General features: G+C 40.3%; 1 protein-coding gene across 1 annotated transcript in view; it reads left to right on the top strand.

Moving 5' to 3' along the window:
* Col4a1 (Collagen type IV alpha 1) overlaps positions 1 to 24,612 on the top strand; it is a 417,480-nt gene that overhangs the window by 338,729 nt on the left and 54,139 nt on the right. Inside the window, exons 19-21 of the mRNA XM_071667042.1 lie at positions 5,811 to 5,936; positions 6,285 to 6,508; positions 23,312 to 23,578. Of these exons, the coding sequence (XP_071523143.1) occupies positions 5,811 to 5,936; positions 6,285 to 6,508; positions 23,312 to 23,578 (617 nt within the window). The remainder of the gene's footprint in view (positions 1 to 5,810; positions 5,937 to 6,284; positions 6,509 to 23,311; positions 23,579 to 24,612) is intronic.

A 24,612-nucleotide genomic window follows, 5' to 3' on the forward strand; every position in this document is an offset into this window, starting at 1 on the left:
TAACATGTAACTATTGAACATTTCTAAGGATTCTGATGTGTTAGGTATGGTAAGGTCTGCAAATACAAGCTTTTTGCATAGATAGAATTTAGTCATTTAATTCACAGTGTTTATATGATACAGGGACTCATTATTTGATGCATCAGATGCATTCCTGAAAAATTTTATTCTAAGTGAAATCACTGTAAATGAAGACACCTATATCAGCTGAGACTTTGTCTCATAAAATGGGGATATATTCTTGAGGAATATTTCTGGACACATATCCTCACATTAGCAGCTGTGTGTGGTATTGTAATTCATTAAAGAATACACCATCATACATCAGAATAAAGGACTTCACTGATATCAGCAGGACATTATCCACTATCACATTGTTTTATTGCGCATTTGTTTTATTGCATTATGTTCATCCACCTTTCATATCGTATATCATGTTCATATATATCCACATCTCCTACAATAGAAGCTGGATGCTTCTTACTCTTTTTTAGTTATACTGTAAGATAATTATTAAAATGAAAATATTTGATGCTTAGGTCTAACAAAGTGCATTGGAATAAGCATGGGAGGACCGAAGCGTTATTTTTGTTTACTGCAAGTCTGGATGCACAGAGAAATGAATGTTATATAATCATTTTAATGTTTACATTCTGCATGCTGAACATCTTATTGAATATTTACAATAGGAAATACATGTTTATTAATCTCTTAACTTCAGGATCTAAGGAAAAGCATGGGGTTAACATTGATATCAATTAAGATACAGTACTCCTTGTTATTAAAAGATTTATGTATCTTTCTATATCTCTGATGCCTCTTCCCTCCAGGAACTCCCATCAAGGGGTGGCCACATCACAAGAGTCTCCACTTATTCTTGTTCTTACATGCCTCTCATGCATACACCATTCCACGCATTCTTCCACAATTTCTCTCCCTTCAGTATTCCTCCCACCCTATTTACCCATGTCACAGGTGGTCTTCTACTCACACCAACCCCTTTAATTGTACTATCATACACTCTCCTTGTAAACTCCCTGTCTTGCATCCTTTCCCCATGCCCAGACCACCTCAAAGTATTACGTTTCACCCATTCTATTACTCCACAATTCACTCTCTTTGCATTCTCATACATCTTTTCATTTCTCTCTTCATTCCATCTAGTCACACCACACGCTCTTCTCAAATAGCTCATTTCCAGAACCTGGAGTTTTGACCTTTGTAACTCATTCCATGTTCATGTTTTGGCTGCATAGGTCAGGGTTGGGACTATACTGTCCTCTCTTCACCTCCATAATTACACCTCTTCCCTTCATCATTTTATAAAGGGACTCAGTGACTCTTACATACCCTGTACTTCTTTCTCCCTTATCTCTCCTTCCATATCAACACACTTATCCAAGACATCACATAGATACTTAAATTTTTCTCACTTCTTCCAGTCTTTTTCTTCCCTCATCCAAAGCACAATTTATTTCTCTCACTTCTTCCAGTCTTTTTCCTTCCTCATCCAAAGTGCAATTTGTTACACTTTCTTCTTTCACTCTATATGGTTCTACAAAATTTATACTTTCACTCTTTCCTTTCATACACCATTACTTTACTCTTACTTGCATTTACCTTCAATTGCCTATGCTTACACTTATCATAAAACACACAACTCCTCTTCACTCTCAGGATACAACATAGTATCATCCGTAAACAGGCTTACCACTAGTCACCATAGTTCACCACCATACTCCATCTTTGCATTCCTTTTCCCTAGTTGTGCTTTAATATCTCATCACTCCATCCATATATATATTGAAAAGCCACAGTGACATCACACAGCCCTGCCTCACACCTCCATGCACCCAGAAACTTTTGCTCAGCTCTTCGTTCACTCTTACACACACATTTGCTCCTCTATAGAAGGCTTTCATGTCATACAACAGTTGTGCCCCTGTACCATATATCCTTAACACATCCTGTAAAGCATTCCACTCATCTCTGTCATTCTCTTTCTCCAGATCCATAAAAGCTGCCTACAACTTCTTACCTTTTGCTGAATACTTTTCTACGGTCATCTTTACTACAAAAATCTTATCCACACATCCCCCACCTTTCCCTAAACCCCCTTGCTGTTTACTTATTCTGCATTCATTCACTTCCATCACTCGATCAGTTAATAGTCTTGCATACCCTTTTCCTGCTATACTTAACAGACTTATTCCCCAGTAATTGCTACATGCATCCTTAGCACCTTTTCCACTGAATAAAGGAATGATAATAGCTTTCACCCAATCCTCCAGCACTGCCTTATGTTTCCATTCTAAATTTCATTTAAGGTGAATCCACTTTATCAGACTTTCTCCTCCATACTTAAGCATTTCAACCATAATCTCATCCACTTCAGATCCTTTTCCTACTTCCAGCCTCATTATTGCCCTTCTTCCTTTTTGCTGAAGGCTCTTGCACTTGTATCCTCTTCCTTTCATCTCCCGTACCCATGCATGGAACAACTGCTGCCTCCCCTTCTCCCACGATCATCAGTTCTTCTAAATACTCTTTCCATCTTCCTTTCACTTCCTCCTTTTGATTCAGTAACTCCCCTTCCTTACTTCTTACATTAAAATACCCACTCTTGCATCCACCCCTTTCCTTTTTTGCCTCCTTTCAGTATAATTTCTTATCTTGAAACTTTTTACCTAACTTCCTTCCAAAATCTTCACCTACTCTTTCTTTGCTTTTCTCCATCAGCTTCTAACATCTCACTTACATATTTTGTATTCTTCCCTCCTCCTTTGCTGAACTTCCAGCAGTACATTCCTGTTGAACTGTCTACCATAGGCAATTTTCTTCTCTTCCACAGCATTTCTTATCTCTTCTGTCCACAATGCATTGCCCTCTTTATTTCCATCTCTACCTCGTATCCAGCTACAAATTTTGCAACCTTAAACAGTATTTCTTTAAACATTTCAAAAACTCTTTCACACATGGCTGTATCCTTACATTCATTGGACTTCCGTCTAAGCTTTCAATTACTCTCCTCTCATACTCCTCCCTGCATTTTTTCTGATTCATCATCTCGCTTGCCAACACTTTTACCTCTCCATTCTTCCTTATCCCATACCTTCACTTCTCCCTGATTCTCATCCCCACAGGAACCATGAAATGATTAGTCTTTAAAGCATCCTCTCATTACTATAGCATCTAGCACAGCCTTTCTCAATCTGTTTTGCACTGCCACACAGTCATTGAAAGCCTTTTGGTCTTCCATCATTCCTCATCCATGTATATCTGTGGATCATCTTGTGCTGAAAAAAGGTGTTTGCAAGGAATAAAACCTTCTCAGTACAAATATCCACAAGATAACTTCCATTCTCATTTACTCCAGACACACTGTGTTTACCCACCGTCTCACCAATTTCATCACATCCCACTTTTGCATTCATGTCACCCAGTACAACCATGTTTCTCTCATTTAGCTTTCTCCAGAAAACCTTCATTTCTTCCTTACCTTGTACAGTCCTCATATTCACAGGCACACGTACACATACCCACACATACTTCACAGTCCCAATGTATTGGTTGCATAAGTTATTTTCAGTACAGTACCTTACAACAGAAGCTGGTGACTGAGTTTGGTAAAGTGTGTGAAAGAAGAAAGTTAAGAGTAAATGTGAATAGAGCAAGGTTATTAGGTACAGTAGGGTTGAGGGTCAAGTCAATTGGGAGGTAAGTTTGAATGGAGAAAAACTGGAGGAAGTAAAGTGTTGTAGATATCTGGGAGTGGATCTGGCAGCGGATGGAACCATGGAAGCGGAAGTGGATCATAGGGTGGGGGAGGGGGCGAAAATTCTAGGAGCCTTGAAGAATGTGTGGAAGTCGAGAACATTATCTCGGAAAGCAAAAATGGGTATGTTCGAAGGAATAGTGGTTCCAACAATGTTGTATGGTTGCGAGGCGTGGGCTATGGATAGAGTTGTGCGCAGGAGGATGGATGTGCTGGAAATGAGATGTTTGAGGACAATGTGTGGTGTGAGGTGGTTTGATCGAGTAAGTAACGTAAGGGTAAGAGAGAGGTGTGGAAATAAAAAGAGCGTGGTTGAGAGAGCAGAAGAGGGTGTTTTGAAATGGTTTGGGCACATGGAGAGAATGAGTGAGGAAAGATTGACCAAGAGGATATATGTGTTGGAGGTGGAGGGAACGAGGAGAAGTGGGAGACCAAATTGGAGGTGGAAAGATGGAGTGAAAAAGATTTTGTGTGATCGGGGCCTGAACATGCAGGAGGGTGAAAGGCGTGCAAGGAATAGAGTGAATTGGTTCGATGTGGTATACCGGGGTTGACTTGCTGTCAGTGGATTGAATCAGGGCATGTGAAGCGTCTGGGGTAAACCATGGAAAGCTGTGTAGGTATGTATATTTGCGTGTGTGGACGTATGTATATACATGTGTATGGGGGTGGGTTGGTCCATTTCTTTCGTCTGTTTCCTTGCGCTACCTCACAAACGCGGGAGACAGCGGCAAAAAAAAAAAAGAAAAAAAAGAAAAAAGAAAAACCTTACAACAGAAAATCTAATACCAATGTTCATTGGACATTGTAGGTATGATTAATCAAAATAGTGTTTGTTTATTACTGTATTTCCAAGTGTTTTTTTTTTAGTTATTCCTTTAATATTAGAATGTTAGGACCATTAGCTCGAAGTTGTAGGTAGGAACATTTAGGCAGGAGCATTAGGTAGAAACTTTAGGTATTAGTAGTTGGTAGGAGCATTAGGTAGTAGAAGCCAGTGTAAACATTAGGAAGAAGCCTCCACAAACACTGTAATAGAGTTGCCCCCTGCCAGTGGCCTGTTAAGGGTGAGGCACTAAAGGCTAAGAAGTGGCTCTGGAGTTCTCTAGCTTTGGAGGCTCTGTTTTCTTGGTCACCCCCTTGAGGGAATTCTAGTTGGAACAAATATCAGAGATATAAATAGATAGGTATTAGAATACTTGTCATGCATTTATCATTGAAAACATAAGTTAGGGAAGAGTGTAGAAGTATCCCAGTTGATCTTCTATTGAAACATGTAAGGAGGATTATCCTGCTGGGGTCTCGCTAAACAATGAATGCCATCAAGAAACAAACGTTGAGTGTCATGACGAATTTGTGCTCACACCTCAGAAGAAGGGGGACATGAGGAACAAGGATATTTGTATATAAGGCATCAGTAGGACTGGGGTTTGTGGTGATTTGAAAAGAACTACATGCTGCTTAGCAAGACATGCCATAACCAGACAGTGTAGTGTTTACTGTAATCATAGTAATATGCTCTCATTAGAAGTTTGTTCTTTCTTCTTGGTTAGGTTGACGACTCTATGACTTGTTTTGTGGTTGTGTTATTTTTCTTATGACATTCTTTCATTTCATTAGAAATAATTGCTTTTAACTTGAAAAACACCCACTTTCCAGAGAGTGGAAAATATGGCATGGTATATCTCATGAACACCTGCTGTCTTCTTTAATTTTGGTGGTCTTTGTTGCTATTTGGTGATATTCAAAGGTTAGGGATACTGGCAATTTTGTGAACCATAGAAATTTTTGCTGAACCAGGCCAAATTCTGACTTTTTCCCAAATCACAGATGGCCAGATGAAAGACATTTCACTGCATGATAGAGATACATAGAAAAGTACAGAAAGCAGTTGATGATTGCCAAAGGAAGCATTTGAGCAGAAGTGGAATATATAAAAGACTGGTCATGTTTTCATATTTTTTGATGACTGAATAGGCAGAAGTGGATAATTGCTCATATACAGTCTTTTCATTAATGCACTTTCGTGATGCAGGTATCCCAGGCCCTCAAGGTACCCAAGGTCGGCCTGGTGTTGTCGGCTTCCCAGGACCTAAGGGAGAGCGTGGACTCCCTGGTCTGAATGGGATCAAGGGTGCCACTGGCACTCCAGGTCAACCAGGTAATTGTAAACATTATATTACATGAAGAAAATATGGTAAAAATGGAGTCATTTTTGTTAAAGAATCAGCATTCAGGTTATTCAGTTTTAAAGCTATAATTGAAATCTGAATTACAAGTCACATTTGCTTAGCCTATCATGATGTGCATAAGTCTGAAATATTATGCTGCTCCAATTATCAGTTATTGCAACACTTGATTTTTATGATTTTTGAAGTGTTATGTAGTTATGCAGAGAGAATGAGTGACAGTTCAATGTTTGATATATATTTAATGTTACATCATGCAGTGCACAACATTGAAACTATTGACATTCTTAGAAAAGTAATTTTGCTTCCTTTTAATTCAGGTTTGCCTGGACGACCTGGACTTGATGGGAAACCAGGCTTAGGTGGACCTAAGGGGAATATGGGCATCAATGGTTTCCCAGGGAGCCCTGGTACCCAAGGAAGAGCAGGCCAACCTGGGCCTCCTGGACTGAAAGGTAACATAGGTTTTACAGGAGCCCCTGGAGAGCCTGGCCTTCCTGGATTAAAAGGAGATCAAGGTGGCAAAGGTGAACGAGGACTTATGGTAAGTATAATCCTCATGTCGTAGATGCTTTGTTGTTTATAGTGGTTTACTGCTTTGGAGTTATCTTCTTATTTTAGTTATTCCTCTTGTAGTTTGTACTCCCATAGTATATTTTCATTAAGAATGGAGTTTGACAAGAATCTATAGACCAGGTGATAAGTGCCAGTTAATCACTGACCAGGGAGGTACTATGGCCTAGGTATTAGGGTGATTCATTAATGGCAGTGCTGTGAGCCATCACTGTGGTTTTTGGCATGTTCCCTTCTTTGACCCTATCCCTTTTTCCACAAATTCAGTCCATAAATTCACACACTTTCCATATCACACATAACACTTACAAACACATAACTTGCACATCTCTTTACTCATGTCTAAATTTTATGCAGTGAAGGTTTTGGAATTACACCAATTCATTGATTCAGCACCACTGAATTTGAGTAGGAACAGTGATCAAACAGGACTTGATGGTTCCCAGAACCCCTGTGACCATCATCAGGAGACTAGCACACACCCTTTCTCTTCTGAAGCTGTTCCTATGCTTAGCACTGTCTCTCTCCAATTTTGCAACATCTGTGATCTCATATTCAATGTCTCCTTTTTAGAACTCCATCTGTCTACTTCTTTCCCTGATCATTATCATTATTATGGAACCCAATTGCCTACCCTTTAAACAGTCAGATTTCGAGGAATTATCTCTACCATCAATTCTACTCAGAGGATGGTGTTTATGCTTACTGCCATGATAAAACACCAAATGTTCACCTACTAGGTTCTTAGTCTCTTAACTTTTCTCACATGTTTTGTATGTTTTCTATCGGATTTCTCCATCCATGCACAAGTTTTCAACTGTATAACCTCCCTCTTCAATCAAGTGCTTTATGTGCATCCACTGTGCTGAAGTTTTCTGTGCAGGACAATTCATGATACACCATAAGGATTATCAGTCATGGAGGCAAGAGCCCTTCTTTTTCCTTCCTTAATGATCTGGAACCGATAATCAAACACCTAATACAATTTCCTAATCATCATGATAATCTTCAGTGCACTTGATCATAGGTAGTAGTTGGTAAGCAGCCATCAATCAGGGAGATATCTTAACAGTACTACCCGCCTGGGTAACTGGAGGGTTGGTGATGGCTGTTTAGTGAGCCAGCACTTCAGTGGTTATCAAGTTGCACTCATCTTACCCAGTTAATGTATTTTCTTTATGCTTCACCCATACATGGACTGCTGGTATTCTGTTCAAAAATATGCAATCTCTTCTTGTCACTCATAACACTTCACTCACACAACTCATTGTTCATAATGCTAGATTTTCCTGCAATGAGCACTTTGTTCTGGCCTTACCGTATGGGAAAATGGTAGAAGTAGTAGATAGAAGTAGCAGGTCGGAACATTTGGCAGGAGCATTAGGAAGAAGTAAGTAGAAACATTAGGCAGTAGTTGGTTGAACGTTATGCAGGAATATTAGGTAGAGACAACAGGTAGTAGTTGTCATTAGGAACACTAGCTAAAAGCCTTTAGAGTCTTCCTCCCCTCCTCTCCCACTGAAGCTATACTATTTCATGTATGTTACACATGTAGGGTCTTCCAAGTACTTTTGCATCTCCAAGTGGACAAGATGTATGGGCCAGATTGCATACTTCCTCAAATCCTAAGAAAGTCAGCCTCTGAGCCAGCAACAGTCCTTTCTCTCATTTTATCCTTATCTAAAAAACCAAACTTCTTTCTCTTGGAAGTTCACATCCCTTGGAATGGAGAAATAGAATACTTCCTGCACATTTACTTCATGTTGGAAGCAGGGGGCTGGAAATGCTCCCCTCCATATATTTTTATATATCTAAAAGTTGGAAAACAAGAAGGAGCCACGCAAGGAGTGCTCATCCTCCTCGAAGGCTCAGGCTAGGGTGTCTGAATGTATGTGGATGCAACCAAGATGAGAAGGGAAAGATAGATAGTATGTTTAAGGAGAGGAACCCTGATGCTCTAATTCTGAGTGTATCAAAGCTCAAGGAAAAGTGGGATGAATAGTTTGGAAATGTCTTGTGGGTAAAGTCAGGTCAAGTGTGACGATGAGCGCTAAGGAAAGGGTAGCACTGCCGATGAAGGAGGAATTATGTGAAAGAGTGTAAGGAAGCGAACCCCAAACTAATTTGATTAAAAATGAAAGTGGATTACAAAAAGTGGATGATTGTTAGTTCGTATTTACTTGAAAATGTGAAGACTAAGGAAGAGTGGTGATTGTTTTGAAATGAGTTGTGAGTGTATTAGCAGTTTTGATGCAAAGAAATGAGTACGGGTACTCCAGACTGCACACTTGCCCCTCTCTCCAAAACTATTGCATTCACCTCCCTAACAACCCCATCCATAAACAAAGTAAACAACCATGGAGACATCACACACCCCTGCTGCAAACCGACATTCACTGGGAACTAATCACTTTCCTCTCTTCCTACTCGTACACATGCCTTACATCCTCGATAAAAACTTTTCACTGCTTTTAGCGACTTGCCTCCCACACCATATACTCTTAATACCTTCTACAGAGCATCTCTTATCAACTCTGTCATATGCTATCATCTCTATCATATGCCTTCTCCAGATCCATAAATGCTACATACAAATCCATCTGTTTTGCTAAGTGTTTCTCACATACATTCTTCAAAGCAAACACGTGAACCACACATCCTCTACCACTTCTGAAACCACACTGCTCTTCCCCAATCTGATGCTCTGTACATGCCTTCACCCTCTCACTCAATACCCTCCCATACAATTTCCCAGGAATACTCAACAAACTTATACCTCTGTAATTTGAACACTCACCTTTATCCGCTATGCCTTTGTACAATGGCACTATGCATGCATTCCCCCAATCCTCAGGCACTTCACCATGAGCCTTACATACATTGAATATCCTTACCAACCAGTCAACAACAGTCACCCCCTTTTTTGATAAATTCCACTGCAGTACCATTCAAACCTGCCGCCTTGCCGGCTTTCATCTTCTGCAAAGCTTTCACTACCTCTTCTCTATTTACCAAACCATTCTCCCTGACCTTCTCACTTCGTACACCACCTCGACTAAAACACCCTGTATCTGCCACTCTATCATCTAACTCATTCAAGAAACCTTCAAAATACTCACTCCATCTCCTTCTCGCATCACCATTTCTTGTTATTACCTCCCCATTAGCCCCCTTCCGATGTTCCTATTTGTTCTCGTCTTATGCACTTTATGTACATCCTTTCAACACATATTTTTATTCTCCCAAAAATTTAATGATACTCTCTCATCCCAACTCTCATCTGCCCTCTTTTTCACCTCTTGCACCTTTCTCTTGACCTCTTGCCTCTTTCTTTTATACATCTTCTAGTCATTTGTGATATTTCCCTGCAAAAATTGTCCAAGTGCCTCTCTCTTCTCTTTCACAAATGATTTTACTTTTTCATCCCACCACTCACTACCTTTTCTAATCTGACCACCTCCCACGCTTCTCATGCCACAAGCAACTTTTGTGCAAGCCATCACTGCTTCCCTGAATACATCCCATTCCTCCCCCACTTCCCTTACGTCCTTTGCTCTTACCTGTTTCCATTCTGCACTCAGTCTCTCCTGGTACTTCCTCACACAAGTCTCCTTCCCAAGCTCACTTACTCTCACCACTTTCTTCACCCCAACATTCTCTTTTCTTTTCTGAAAACCTCTACAAATCTTCACCTTCGCCTCTACAAGATAATGATCAGACATCTCTCCAGTTGCACATCTCAGCACATTAGAGGTGTGTTGATGAATTCTTATTATGTGACCACGGTTGGTCCAGCAAAATGGTTAATCCAGCAAGGCTTTGGAACCAAGAGTGCTGGAAAATTGGGTGATGTGAAGGGAAGAATGGATTAGATGGCAATCAAAGGTACAATTCAGGGGCATGAAGAACCAGGTATTATGAATAAGAATGGTGAACATTTTGTGGATTTTTGTGCTGAAAAAGGTGTAGTAAAGTGAAGTACTAGTTTGAAAAGAGGGACATAAGTATAAGGATAGGGGAGAAAGAATACTTCCCACTTATTCCCTGCGTGTCGTAGAAGGCGACTAAAGGGAGGGAGCAGGGGGCTGGAAATCCTCCCTCTCATTTTTGATTTTCCAAAAGAAGGAACAGAGAAGGGGGCCAAGTGAAGATTTCCCTCAAAGTCTTAGTCCTCTGTTCTTAACACTACCTTGTAAATGCGGGAGATGGCGAATAGTATAAAAAAAAAGTATATACATGGGTGAGTAGGGTAGATGGTATGGGGTCATAATTGGATTATGTACAAATTGTTAGGTTTACAAGGGAGAGACTCTTACATGTGAACGTGTTGATGCAATGTCTGATAATTTATGTGGTAGAGGCTTTAGGAATAGGGGAAATTTTATGGATGGGAAGAGGGAGGTGAAAGTGGTTGAGTTTGGAATAGGGGCTTTAAAGAGGAAATAACTAGTGAGATTTAGTGTAGAATGCAAAAACTGAGAGTAAATATAGGTAGGAGAGTGGTTGAGGAATTAGAGGTGTTTAGGGAAGCACTGCTTACATGTGGCATTCAGAAGATGTACAGGTGAGAAAGGGAAGTGAGTGGTGGGATGAGAAGGTTGTTTCTAGTGAAAGAATAAAGAGAAGTGTACATGTTTTATTTGCAAGTTACTGGAAGATGTATAGAAAGTGGCTGAAAAAAAGAAGGCAATTGAGATGTGAGGTGAGCTTGTATCAGCAAACTTCAGGGAGAATAAGAAAATTTTTTGGAAGGAGCTTGATAGTGTTAGAAAGATAAGAGAACAAATGGGAACATTAATGAAGTGGGCAAACAGTGAGTGGTAACAGACAAATATGAGATAGAGAGATGAAGGTAGTGTTTTGAAGGATTGTTAAATGTGGCCAATGTGGGATGCTTGGACATAGAGATATGCAAAATGAGAGAGTACTGGGAAGTGGTTTGATGAAAGGAGTGAAGGTAGAGAAAGTCTTACCTAAGATGAAGTGCAGCAAAGCACCTGAAGTGGATGGTATTGCAGAACAAAAGTGAATATTCAACTTACAGAGGTATAAGTTTGTTGAGTGCACTTGATGATTCATATGGGAGAGTGGTGAGTGAGAGGATGGTGGCATGCACAGAGTTTCAGATTGGGAAGGATCAACATGGCATCAGGAGTGGTAGAGGATGCGTGGATCAAGTCTTTACTTTGAAGAATGTGTGTGAAAAATACTTAGAGAATAAGGACTTGTATATGATGGCTATGGATCTGGAGAAACATATTATAGGGTCATTAGAGATAATCTTAGAAAAGTTTTGCAAATATGATGGTATGGGCAGAAAGCTGCTAGAAGCAGCAGTAGTTCCAGGTGGTGATGGGGCTGCAGTAGGGGTGTATGATATTACCATGTATGTTTGATATGCTTATAGATGGGATGTTGATGGAGGTGAATACAAGGATCTTAGAGTAGAGAGAGGAGCAGGTATGCAGTCAGTTAGGGTAGGTGGGACTGGGAGATGAGTTAGTCACTCTTCACTGATGACATGGCTCTGGTAGCAAATTTGGAAGAGAAACTGAGGATGTCAGAGTTTGAGTGCGTGAAAGGAGAAAGTTAAAATAACTGTGAATAGAACCAAGGTTATTACATGTTGCAGTGGAGAGAGGCAAGTTAGATGGAGTGTGAGTTTGAATGGAGAAAACCTGAGGGAATTGGGGCATTTTAGGTGCCTCAGAATGGACATGACAGTGAATAGAACCATGGAAGCTGAAGTGAGCCATAAGGTGTGTGAGAGGGCTAAAGTCCTAGACTCACTGAGGAGTGTGTGAAAAAAGGTTATTGTTGGTGAGGGCAAAGATGGTAAGGTTTGATGGTATGGTAGTCCTGATGGCATTGTATGGATGTCAAGTGTTGACTGGATGAGGAAGTATGGAAGAGGATGAATGTGTTGGGAGTGAAATGCTCGAGGACAATATATAGTGGAAGAAGGGTTGATCGCATTTTAAGATGATAGAATGATTGAGAATTGTGTTAATAAAGAGAGTATAGTTGAAAGAGCTGAAGAAGGTACACTGAAATGGATTGGCTATAATAAGATGAGTGGGTAAGTGGAGGGGTCAAGGAGAAGGGAGAAACCAAAGTGCAGATGGAAGGATGGAATAGAAAAGGTTTTAAGTGCTTAGGACTTGAACGTACAGGAGGATGTAAGTGTGTGCATAGGGTAGAGTGAATTGGAAAAATGTGGTACATTGGGGCAATGTGTGATGTCACTGGACCAAACCATGGTATGTAAAGTAGTCAGGGGAAACCTGATTGGTTAGATATTATTATCAGTGTTTGTATGGACCCTGATAAGGTGCCTGAGGATTGGTGGAATGCCTGTATTGTGCTATTGTATAAAGGAAAGGGGGACAGAGGGATAAGTGTTTGAATTACAGAGGGGTGTGTGTGTGTGTGTGGTGTGTGGGGGGGGGGTGCTATGTTTGAAGGTATAGTAGTCCCATCAATGATATATGGATGCAGAGCATTGGCTATAGATGAAAATGTGCAGAGGAGGGTAGAAGCTCTGGAAATTACATTATTGAGGACAATATGGGGTGTGAGGTCCTTTTATCAAGTAAGTATTAAAAGGGTTAGAGGAATGCATTGTAATAGAAGAATGTGGTTGAGAGACCTGAAGAGGATGTGCTGAAATTGTTTGGACAGATGGAGAGAATGAGTGGGGACAGTTTGGCAAAGAGGATTATGTCAAGAGTGGAGGGAACAAGGAGTGGGAAATCAAGCTGGAGATCGAAGAAGGGGTGGAAAAGATTTTGAGTGATCAGGGCCTGAACATGCAGGAGTGTGAAAGGCATGCATGGGATGGAGTGAACTGGAATGATGTAGTATACAGTGGTCAGTGTAGTATCATTGAACTGAACCAGGGCAAGTGAAGTGGCCAGGATAAAATGGAAAGGTTTTGTGAGGCCATGTTGTGGATACAGAGCTGTGGTTTTATTGCACTACACATGAAAGCTAGAGGATGAATATGAGTGAATGTGGCCTTTCTTCTGTTCCTGGTACTACCTTGCTACACAGGAAAAGGCAATCAAGTATGAACAAAAAAATTAGTTGTCAAGTGTATCTGGTAAGTTATATGTAAGTAATGATTAAGGTGGTGGCATTTACAGAGCATCAGATGGAGAAGAACAATTTAGGTTCAGGTGATGTAGAGGATATTTAAATCAGGTATGTGCTGTGAACAATGAGAGAGAAATGTCTTCATGGGTCTGGATACAGCATTTGACAGGGTTGATAGAGATGCTCTGTGGAAAGTGATATGAATATATAGTATGGGAGGAAAGTTCATAGAAGCAGTGAGGAGTTTTCATCTGGTGAGTTTGGCATCTGTGCAAGTAGATTGGGGAAGGCGAGTGGTTCAAGGTGAAGGTGGATCTGTGATATCACCATGACTGTCTAACCTGTTAATAGATGAGGTGGTGAGGGAGGTGAATGCACAGGTTTTGGAGAGACGAGCAGGTATGCATTCCAGTGGGGATTGGGGGATGGGGGGGTAGAAAGTGACTTATTTGGTTGCTGGTGATAAGGCATTGGTGGGAGATTTAAGTGGGAAACTGTCAAAGCTAGTGTCTAAGTTTGGAAAAGTGGGGAATGAGATAGTTGATAGTAAATGTGAATTAAAGCAAGGTTATTCGGTTTAGCAAAGAAAAGTGACAGGATGTTTTGAATTTGAATGGAAAGAACTTGGAGGAAGTGGAAAGTTTTAGATACCTGGGATACCATGGGAGCTGAAGCAAGCCATAGGGTGGGTGTCAGGGCAAAGGTCTTAGGAGCTTTGATGAATATGGAAAGAAAGGATACTATCTTTAAGATCATTGATAGGTTTATTTGATGGTTTAGTTGTCCTGTCAGTGCTTTATAGGTGGGAGGCATGGGCCTTAGACAAAAATGTGAAGGATAGGGTGAATGTGTTAGGAATGAAATGTTTGAGGACAAATATATGGCATAAAGAGGGTTGATTGAGTAGGAAATAATAGGGTAAGACCAAGGTTTGGTAGTTAGAGGAGTTTGCATAAGAGAGCTCAAGAGGGTGTGCAGAAATGCTTTGGACAAATGGAGAGGATAATTGAGGTTAGTGTTAGGACCAAGAAAAAGGGGAAAACAAAGGAGGAGGTGGAAGGATGGTGTGAAAGATACTTTAAAAGCTCAGGGCCTGAACATGCAGCAGGGTGCAAGGCATGCAATGTATAAAGAGAATTGGAACAAGATAGTTTGCAGGGTGATGTAGAGGATATTTGGATCAGGTGTGTGTTGTGAAGAATGAGAGAAATTTCATAATGGATCTGGTTACAGCATTTGACAGGGTTGATAGAGATGCTCTGTGGAAAGTGATATGAATATATGGTGAGGGAGGAAAGCTTGTAGAAGCAGTGAGGAGTCACTGGGCTGAAACAGGACTTATGATATGGTTAGGGGAAATCATAGAAAGGCCTTGTGGCCTGTTTGTGGATGGGGGGCTCTGGCATTTTTTTATCGTACATGACAGGTAGAGAATGGTTGTGATCAAACGAGTTCATTCACTTATCTATTCCTGCTGCTACTTTGTTAATGCAGGAAATAGTGAACATTAGTGAAAGGAAGAAAAATATTTATTGAGTGTATGTGCTTGGTAAATCTTGCAAGAGAATGATGGTATGCTCAGAACTTGAGACTCAGGATGGAAAGTTGTGCAAGAGAATGATGATTGAGAGAATGATTGTATGCTTTAAACTTGAGACTCAGGATGGCAAGATGTGCAGGAGAATGATGATTGAGAGAATGATGGTATGCTTAGAACTTGAGACTCAGGATGGTAAGTTGTGCAAGAGAATGATGGTATGCATAGAACTTGAGACTCAGGAGGAACAGTAGGTTTCAGGAGTGGTAGAGGATGTGTATACTAGGTGTGTGCTTTGAAGAGTTTGTGTGAGAAACATTTGCTAGAGAATGGAAGGATTTGTACATGGCAGTTAAAGAAAGAAAACACATGATAGGGATGATAGATTCCTTGTGGAAGGTGTTCTGATTACTGTATATACTCCTGTACAGCCCAGTTAACTATAAGTCGGCCCTCAGCTTTCCATCAAGACTCCTGATTTTTTCATATATCACGTATAATCGAACCAAGTTTTTGAAAGAATACCCTAAGCCTGTCAATGCTCCCTGAAACCCACCATAATATATTATCATTATGGTTATCTTGTGTATTTTACCCCGATTCATTATTTTTACATATAAATGAATGTGATATACATTTTATTTAATATATATTGTCGCTGTCTCCCGCGTCAGCGAGGTAGCGCAAGGAAACAGACGAAAGAATGGCCCAACCCACCCACATACACATGTATATACATACACGACCACACACACACATATACATACCTATACATCTCAACGTATGCATATATATACACACACAGACATATACATATATACACATGTACATGATTCATACTGCCTGCCCTTATTCATTCCCGTCGCCACCCCACCACAAATGAAGTGGCAACCCCTTCCCCCCGCATGTGCGCGAGGTAGTGCTAGGAAAAGACAACAGAGGTCACGTTCGTTTACACTCAGTCACTAGCTGTTATGTATAATGCACCGAAACCACAGCTCCCTTTCCACATCCAGGCCCCACAAAACTCTCCATAGTTTACCCCAAACGCTTCAAATGCCTTTGTTCAATCCATTGACAACATCATTCACTCTATTCCTTGCACGCCTCTCTCTCTCTCTCTCTCTCTCTCTCTCTCTCTCTCTCTCTCTCTCTCTCTCTCTCTCTCTCTCTCTCTCTCTCTCTCTCTCTCCAGGCCCAGATCACTCAAAATCTTTTCCACTCATCTTTCCACCTCCAATTTGGTCTCCCACTTCTCCTCGTTCCCTCCACCTCTGACACATATATCCTCTTTGTCAATCTTTCCTCACTCATTCTCTCCATGTGACCAAACCATTTCAAAACACCCTCTTTTGCTCTCTCAACCACACTCTTTTTACTACCATACATCTCTCTCACCCTTTCATTACTTACCCAATCAAACCACCTCACACCACATATTGTCCTCAAACATCTCATTTCCAGCACATCCACCCTCCTCCGCACAACTCTATCTATAGCCCACGCCTTGCAACCACATAACATTGTTGGAACCACTATTCCTTCAGACATACCCCTTTTTGCTTTCCAAGATAACGTTCTTGACTTCAATACATTTTTCAACACTCCTAGAACTTTCGCCCCCTCCCCCACCCTATGATTCACTTCTGCTTCCACGGTTCCAACCACTGCCAAATCCACTCCCAGATATCTAAAACACTTCACTTCCTCCAGTGATATACAAATAATATATATATATATTTTCTTCTTTCTTTCAAACTATTCGCCATTTCCCGCATTAGCGAGGTAGCGTTAAGAACAGAGGACTGGGCCTCTGAGGGAATACCCTCACCTGGCCCAATTCTCTGTTCCTTCTTTTGGAAAATTGAAAAAAAAACCGAGAGGGGAGGATTTCCAGCCCCCCGCTCCCTCCCCTTTTAGTCGCCTTCTACGACACGCAGGGAATACGTGGGAAGTATTCTTAATCCCCTATCCCCAGGGATAATATATATATATATGTAATATATAATATATAATATATATATTTTTTTTTTTTTTTTTTTTTTTTTTTTTTTTTTTTTCCAAAAGAGGGAACAGAGAATTGGGCCAGGTGAGGGTATTCCCTCAAAGGCCCAGTCCTCTGTTCTTAACGCTACCTCGCTAATGCGGGAAATGGCGAATAGTTTGAAAAAAAAAATAAATAAATAAATAAATATGCATTTCAGTTTTATGTTAGATAAGTACTTACTGTGCTTCAGGAATGAAATAAAAGAAAGGTTAACAGTGATATTAATGGATTGTTTATTTCGAAACACAATAACACAAAATACTTTGTTTATATGAAATTAATTGGAAATGAAAAATGTACAGAAATATGTATCATACATCAGAACAAAAACACTAGATTACAATATGCGATCATAGGCTAGAAGACAGTAAGCCTGGCCTTTTGGAAGGATAAAGCTTATATACTCCATTAATACATCCTGAAAATGCATACAGCAGATCCCCTCCCATCGTTTTTTCTTTATTTAGCAGTCAAACAACTTTGTGTCATGGTGTAAGACCAGCAAAATTGAATATTCTAAACAGGCTGCAGCATTCACCAACATTGGTGGGTTTTCTGTGATGCAATAGGCCTCCTCCATCTTGATCTTTGTTAGGTCAATGTGTTTCCTCAAAATGATTCTTTAGAATTTGCCAAATTGCCAACCAGACACCAACAACAAATATTGCAGCAGGATGGATCTGGGAAGCACTGGTTCAGCAAATCATTTCTTAAGGAATTCCAGTCATAACTTCAGTTTGTGGGCTTTGGTTAACAATTTGGAGTGAGCAGTAATGAAGGGGGAAAGAAAGGCGAGCTTGTAGAAAAGCAGTGGAAATTCTTGTGGTATGCATATTGTAGTAGGTCACAGTAGTGCTCTTGATCTAGTTTTTGCTGACAACCATGAGGAAAATGAAGCACAATAAGTTCTCAGGTGCACTTTCGTATAATGATTACAGTGTCAGGGGAGATACAAGAGAGATAGAAGACTTAGTCAGTTTATATACAAAAAGAAGTGGAGCCAAGACGCCATTGATACACCAGTGTTTCGGGATGATGGCGTTTGTGTCTGGCCCCGTGCCTGTCATAAGACTTTATTAAGTGGACAAGACAGGGAACCACTTATGAATTTTACTCAACAAAGCCATCCAGTTTATATAGACCTTCACTGATATTCATGTTACAACTCTTTATGTATTTGATAAGAGAAGATTCAGTGATATTTCTCTTGGCCAAGGAGTTACAGTTAATAACTGAATTAGCACTAGAATCAATACAATGGTAATAATCTTTAATATGATTAAATGAAGCACTTGATTCTTGTCCTGTTCTTATACCATAATTTCTAATTTTGCTAGCAGATTCTTTATGCTCTCTAATTTTCTAAATCTTCCATCAATTAACCTATAGACTACCTCTATTGTTTCATCTTTGATATTGCATAGTATTTTCTCGACCACTTCAGTGAGTTTCCTCTGTATCTCTGTTCATTTCACCCTGGTTGTGTTCATCACTCTTCATGCTGTTGATCAGCCACTGTAATTGCTCCTTCTAAACTTCCTTGCCTTATCCTGTCATCAGCCTCTCTGGGTTTGTTGTCTTTCTCTCTACATGAACAGCTGTCAGTACTGTTTCAATAAACTCAGTATTTGCTTTGTCTTTTCCTCCATTTTTGGTTTGTCTTCTCCCCTGTCTAATCAGCTGCTGATATTGATCCTGCATTTCTCTGCTCAATATTGTCTTCAATAGGTGTATGCATTTTGTGTGACTGAACAGCCTTTAGGACATCTAGTACATCCCCATGTGCTAGCAATTACCTACTATTGTTATTTACAATTTTTTTTCCATTGTGATTTTATTTTTTAATGCCAGATAGTCAGATCACTGAATAGTGGATTACCAAGTAGTATGGACCAGGAGTACTTTATGATTTTTCACCATTTACATTATGATCATGTATATACCTAAAAGTGATGTAACTCATTATCTGATCTTCGCATTATATCATTAGAAATGTATAAACCTGAAAATGATGTAATTCATTATCTGATCTTCACATTATATCATTAGAAATGTTTTTTTTTTTTTTTTTTTTTTTTTATACTTTGTCGCTGTCTCCCGCGTTTGCGAGGTAGCGCAAGGAAACAGACGAAAGAAATGGCCCAACCCCCCCCCCATACACATGTACATACACACGTCCACACACGCAAATATACATACCTACACAGCTTTCCATGGTTTACCCCAGACGCTTCACATGCCTTGATTCAATCCACTGCCAGCACGTCAACCCCTGTACACCACATCGCTCCAATTCACTCTACTCCTTGCCCTCCTTTCACCCTCCTGCATGTTCAGGCCCCGATCACACAAAATCTTTTTCACTCCATCTTTCCACCTCCAATTTGGTCTCCCTCTTCTCCTCGTTCCCTCCACCTCCGACACATATATCCTCTTGGTCAATCTTTCCTCACTCATTCTCTCCATGTGCCCAAACCATTTCAAAACACCCTCTTCTGCTCTCTCAACCACGCTCTTTTTATTTCCACACATCTCTCTTACCCTTACGTTACTTACTCGATCAAACCACCTCACACCACACATTGTCCTCAAACATCTCATTTCCAGCACATCCATCCTCCTGCGCACAACTCTATCCATAGCCCACACCTCGCAACCATACAACATTGTTGGAACCACTATTCCTTCAAACATACCATTTTTGCTTTCCGAGATAATGTTCTCGACTTCCACACATTTTTCAGGCTCCCAAAATTTTCGCCCCCTCCCCCACCCTATGATCCACTTCCGCTTCCATGGTTCCATCCGCTGACAGATCCACTCCCAGATATCTAAAACTCTTCACTTCCTCCAGTTTTTCTCCATTCAAACTCACCTCCCAATTGACTTGACCCTCAACCCTACTGTACCTAATAACCTTGCTCTTATTCACATTTACTCTTAACTTTCTTCTTCCACACACTTTACCAAACTCAGTCACCAGCTTCTGCAGTTTCTCACATGAATCAGCCACCAGCGCTGTATCATCAGCGAACAACAACTGACTCACTTCCCAAGCTCTCTCATCCCCAACAGACTTCATACTTGCCCCTCTTTCCAGGACTCTTGCATTTACCTCCCTAACAACCCCATCCATAAAGAAATTAAACAACCATGGAGACATCACACACCCCTGCCGCAAACCTACATTCACTGAGAACCAATCACTTTCCTCTCTTCCTACACGTACACATGCCTTACATCCTCGATAAAAACTTTTCACTGCTTCTAACAACTTGCCTCCCACACCATATATTCTTAATACCTTCCACAGAGCATCTCTATCAACTCTATCATATGCCTTCTCCAGATCCATAAATGCTACATACAAATCCATTTGCTTTTCTAAGTATTTCTCACATACATTCTTCAAAGCAAACACCTGATCCACACATCCTCTACCACTTCTGAAACCGCACTGCTCTTCCCCAATCTGATGCTCTGTACATGCCTTCACCCTCTCAATCAATACCCTCCCATATAATTTACCAGGAATACTCAACAAACTTATACCTCTGTAATTTGAGCACTCACTCTTATCCCCTTTGCCTTTGTACAATGGCACTATGCACGCATTCCGCTAATCCTCAGGCACCTCACCATGAGTCATACATACATTAAATAACCTTACCAACCAGTCAACAATACAGTCACCCCCTTTTTTAATAAATTCCACTGCAATACCATCCAAACCTGCTGCCTTGCCGGCTTTCATCTTCCTCAAAGCTTTTACTACCTCTTCTCTGTTTACCAAATCATTTTCCCTAACCCTCTCACTTTGCACACCACCTCGACCAAAACACCCTATATCTGCCACTCTGTCATCAGACACATTCAACAAACCTTCAAAATACTCATTCCATCTCCTTCTCACATCACCACTACTTTTTATCACCTCCCCATTTACGCCTTTCACTGAAGTTCCCATTTGCTCCCTTGTCTTATGCACCCTATTTACCTCCTTCCAGAACATCTTTTTATTCTCCCTAAAATTTACTGATAGTCTCTCACCCCAACTCTCATTTGCCCTTTTTTTCACCTCTTGCACCTTTCTCTTGACCTCCTGTCTCTTTCTTTTATACTTCTCCCACTCAATTGCATTTTTTCCCTGCAAAAATCGTCCAAATGCCTCTCTCTTCTCTTTCACTAATACTCTTACTTCTTCATCCCACCACTCACTACCCTTTCTAAACAGCCCACCTCCCACTCTTCTCATGCCACAAGCATCTTTTGCGCAATCCATCACTGATTTCCTAAATACATCCCATTCCTCCCCCACTCCCCTTACTTCCATTGTTCTCACCTTTTTCCATTCTGTACACAGTCTCTCCTGGTACTTCCCCACACAGGTCTCCTTCCCAAGCTCACTTACTCTCACCACCTTCTTCACCCCAACATTCACTCCTCTTTTCTGAAAACCCATACTAATCTTCACCTTAGCCTCCACAAGATAATGATCAGACATCCCTCCAGTTGCACCTCTCAGCACATTAACATCCAAAAGTCTCTCTTTCGCACGCCTGTCAATTAACACGTAATCCAGTAACGCTCTCTGGCCATCTCTACTACTTACATAAGTATACTTATGTATATCTCGCTTTTTAAACCAGGTATTCCCAATCATCAGTCCTTTTTCAGCACATAAATCTACAAGCTCTTCACCATTTCCATTTACAACACTGAACACCCCATGCATACCAATTATTCCCTCAACTGCCACATTACTCACCTTTGCATTCAAATCACCCATCACTATAACCCGGTCTCGTGCATCAAAACCGCTAACACACTCATTCAGCTGCTCCCAAAACACTTGCCTCTCATGATCTTTCTTCTCATGCCCAGGTGCATATGCACCAATAATCACCCACCTCTCTCCATCAACTTTCAATTTTACCCATATTAATCGAGAATTTACTTTCTTACATTCTATCACATACTCCCACAACTCCTGTTTCAGGAGTATTGCTACTCCTTCCCTTGCTCTTGTCCTCTCACTAACCCCTGACTTCACTCCCCAGACATTTCCAAACCACTCTTCCCCTTTACCCTTGAGCTTCGTTTCACTCAGAGCCAAAACATCCAGGTTCCTTTCCTCAAACATACTACCTATCTCTCCTTTTTTCACATCTTGGTTACATCCACACACATTTAGGCACCCCACTCTGAGCCTTCGAGGAGGATGATCACTCCCCGCGTGACTCCTTCTTGTTTCCCATTTTAGAAAGTTAATACAAGGAGGGGAGGATTTCCGGCCCCCCCGCTCCCGTCCCCTCTAGTCGCTTTCTACGACACGCGAGGAATACGTGGGAAGTATTCTTTCACCCCTATCCCCAGGGTTTATACATTAGAAATGTATAAACCTGAAAATGATGTAATTCATTATCTGATCTTCACATTATATCATTAGCATTATGAAAAGAGAAGTAATAAGAAACACCGTATTTATTCATAAAAGTTTTCAAAGTGAGAATGCATGGTAGCAAAGATCACCGCAGAACATGTTTGCATTTTACTAAGGAAATTTGATAAACCACCAGTTTGTTTCTTTAATTGTCTTTGCCTTCTCTTAATTATGTTTAGGAGTTGCTACATTTCACTTTTTAAATTGGCATTCTTATTTTTGCTTTTTTTATATGCCAAAAGTCAGTGATGTATGTATCAAGGAAGATGGAATAAGATGTAGTGTACATATAGTATACATTATTTGAATTATAATACATATTTTGAAAATGATTTCCAGTCCTTTAACTCTGTTGCATGTAAATTAATTTCTTTGTGTATAGTTGTTAAAATACCATTCATTTCTTTTTCATACTCTTAGATATTATTACAAGCATGTGGTCTATGCTCTGTTTTTGCCAAATCATCATGCAAAATTCTTCATCAAAGCATTTGACATTAGAAATTATGAGGTCTCAGCACTTGAAAGTGTGTCAAGTACCAGAAGGTTCTGCATCTACTACTGTTTGAATGGAGGGAATAATGAAATTCCCTAGATATTGAATTTCTCTCTAAATTGCAGCAAAAAAATGTAACATCCTTTTTTAACGCAGGGCCCAGTTGGAGTACCAGGAGCATCTTCAGAAAAGGGGGAAAAGGGTAGCATAGGTCTGAAAGGAGAAATTGGTCTGCCAGGAACACCAGGATCACCAGGACCCCAAGGTCTTCCTGGTCCAAAGGGAAGAGATGCATATGGTCGTGCAGGTGCTATAGGTGACCGAGGACCTCCTGGCCCACCTGGTCTGGATGGTCTGGATGGAAAACCAGGTCCTTCAGGAAGTGATGGAGTAGTTGGCTTCCAGGGACTGAAGGGTGCAAAGGTAATCATTATTATACCATATTATCCTTAAGCTTTACTTCTGAACTCATTTTCTTGTTTCAAGGACTGTGCATGCTTAATTCATTGGAGTAGTATTTAGAGTAATTTGAGAATATTAGGGTCAGTATGAATTGTACAGAATATTGTACTCAAGGTTCTTTAACATTGGCATTGTATGATGATATCATTAAGCTTTACTTCTTAACTCATTTTCTTGTGTCAAGGACTGTGGATACTTAATACACTTGAGTAGTATTTAGTGTAAGGGTAAGAATATTTGGATCAATATGAGTGGTACAAAATATTATACATAATGTTCTTTAACATTGACATTTTACCTGTAAAGAGATGGACAAGGCTGAAAATCACAGTCAAGAAGTATTTAAGTAGATACATTATAGGAAAAGTCAGGATTAAGGCTCATTAAAAAAGAATGACCATATTGATTTGCAGGTGACTGTAGCTTAGTCATAGATTGATAGTGTTTTCTCTGTTCTTTAAACAAATCTTATTACCATTATTAGTAATATGACCTTGTGCATTTAGTGCACAAAAGATAGTCTTCCAGCATGATCCAACATAAGTATGCCTAGCATCTAGTTCTTTGTAACAGCATTTGACCACCTCATAACCAACCACCAGCCCCCTGAGCAGACACAAAAGGCCCACCTTTGCCCCTAACTTTAGAATTGTATTCTTACTGATCTTTCCTCAGACAACAAAGGCAACATCAGCAAAACACATATACACTGCAATAATTTGACAAATGTTAAACAACCACCCTGCAACTCTGCTTCAAACTCCACTCCACCAAACATACACCCATCAGAAACTACACATCCTAGACATTTACAAGTTCCACTTTCTTACTTGCATACTGATCACTACCTGTGTTTCCAATGTAACAAACTTTAATGCATCATATCACAAGTCCCCTCATGTCAAAGATGCATCTTCACATTGGAGAAGACACAAATGAATAGCAAAATTGCATCCATTAAATTGGTTGTGTGCATAGCCAGATAATTGATTTGG

The sequence above is a fragment of the Panulirus ornatus genome, chromosome 11 (genome assembly GCF_036320965.1).
Source record: "Panulirus ornatus isolate Po-2019 chromosome 11, ASM3632096v1, whole genome shotgun sequence".
In the NCBI taxonomy this organism is placed as follows: Eukaryota; Metazoa; Arthropoda; class Malacostraca; order Decapoda; family Palinuridae; genus Panulirus; species Panulirus ornatus.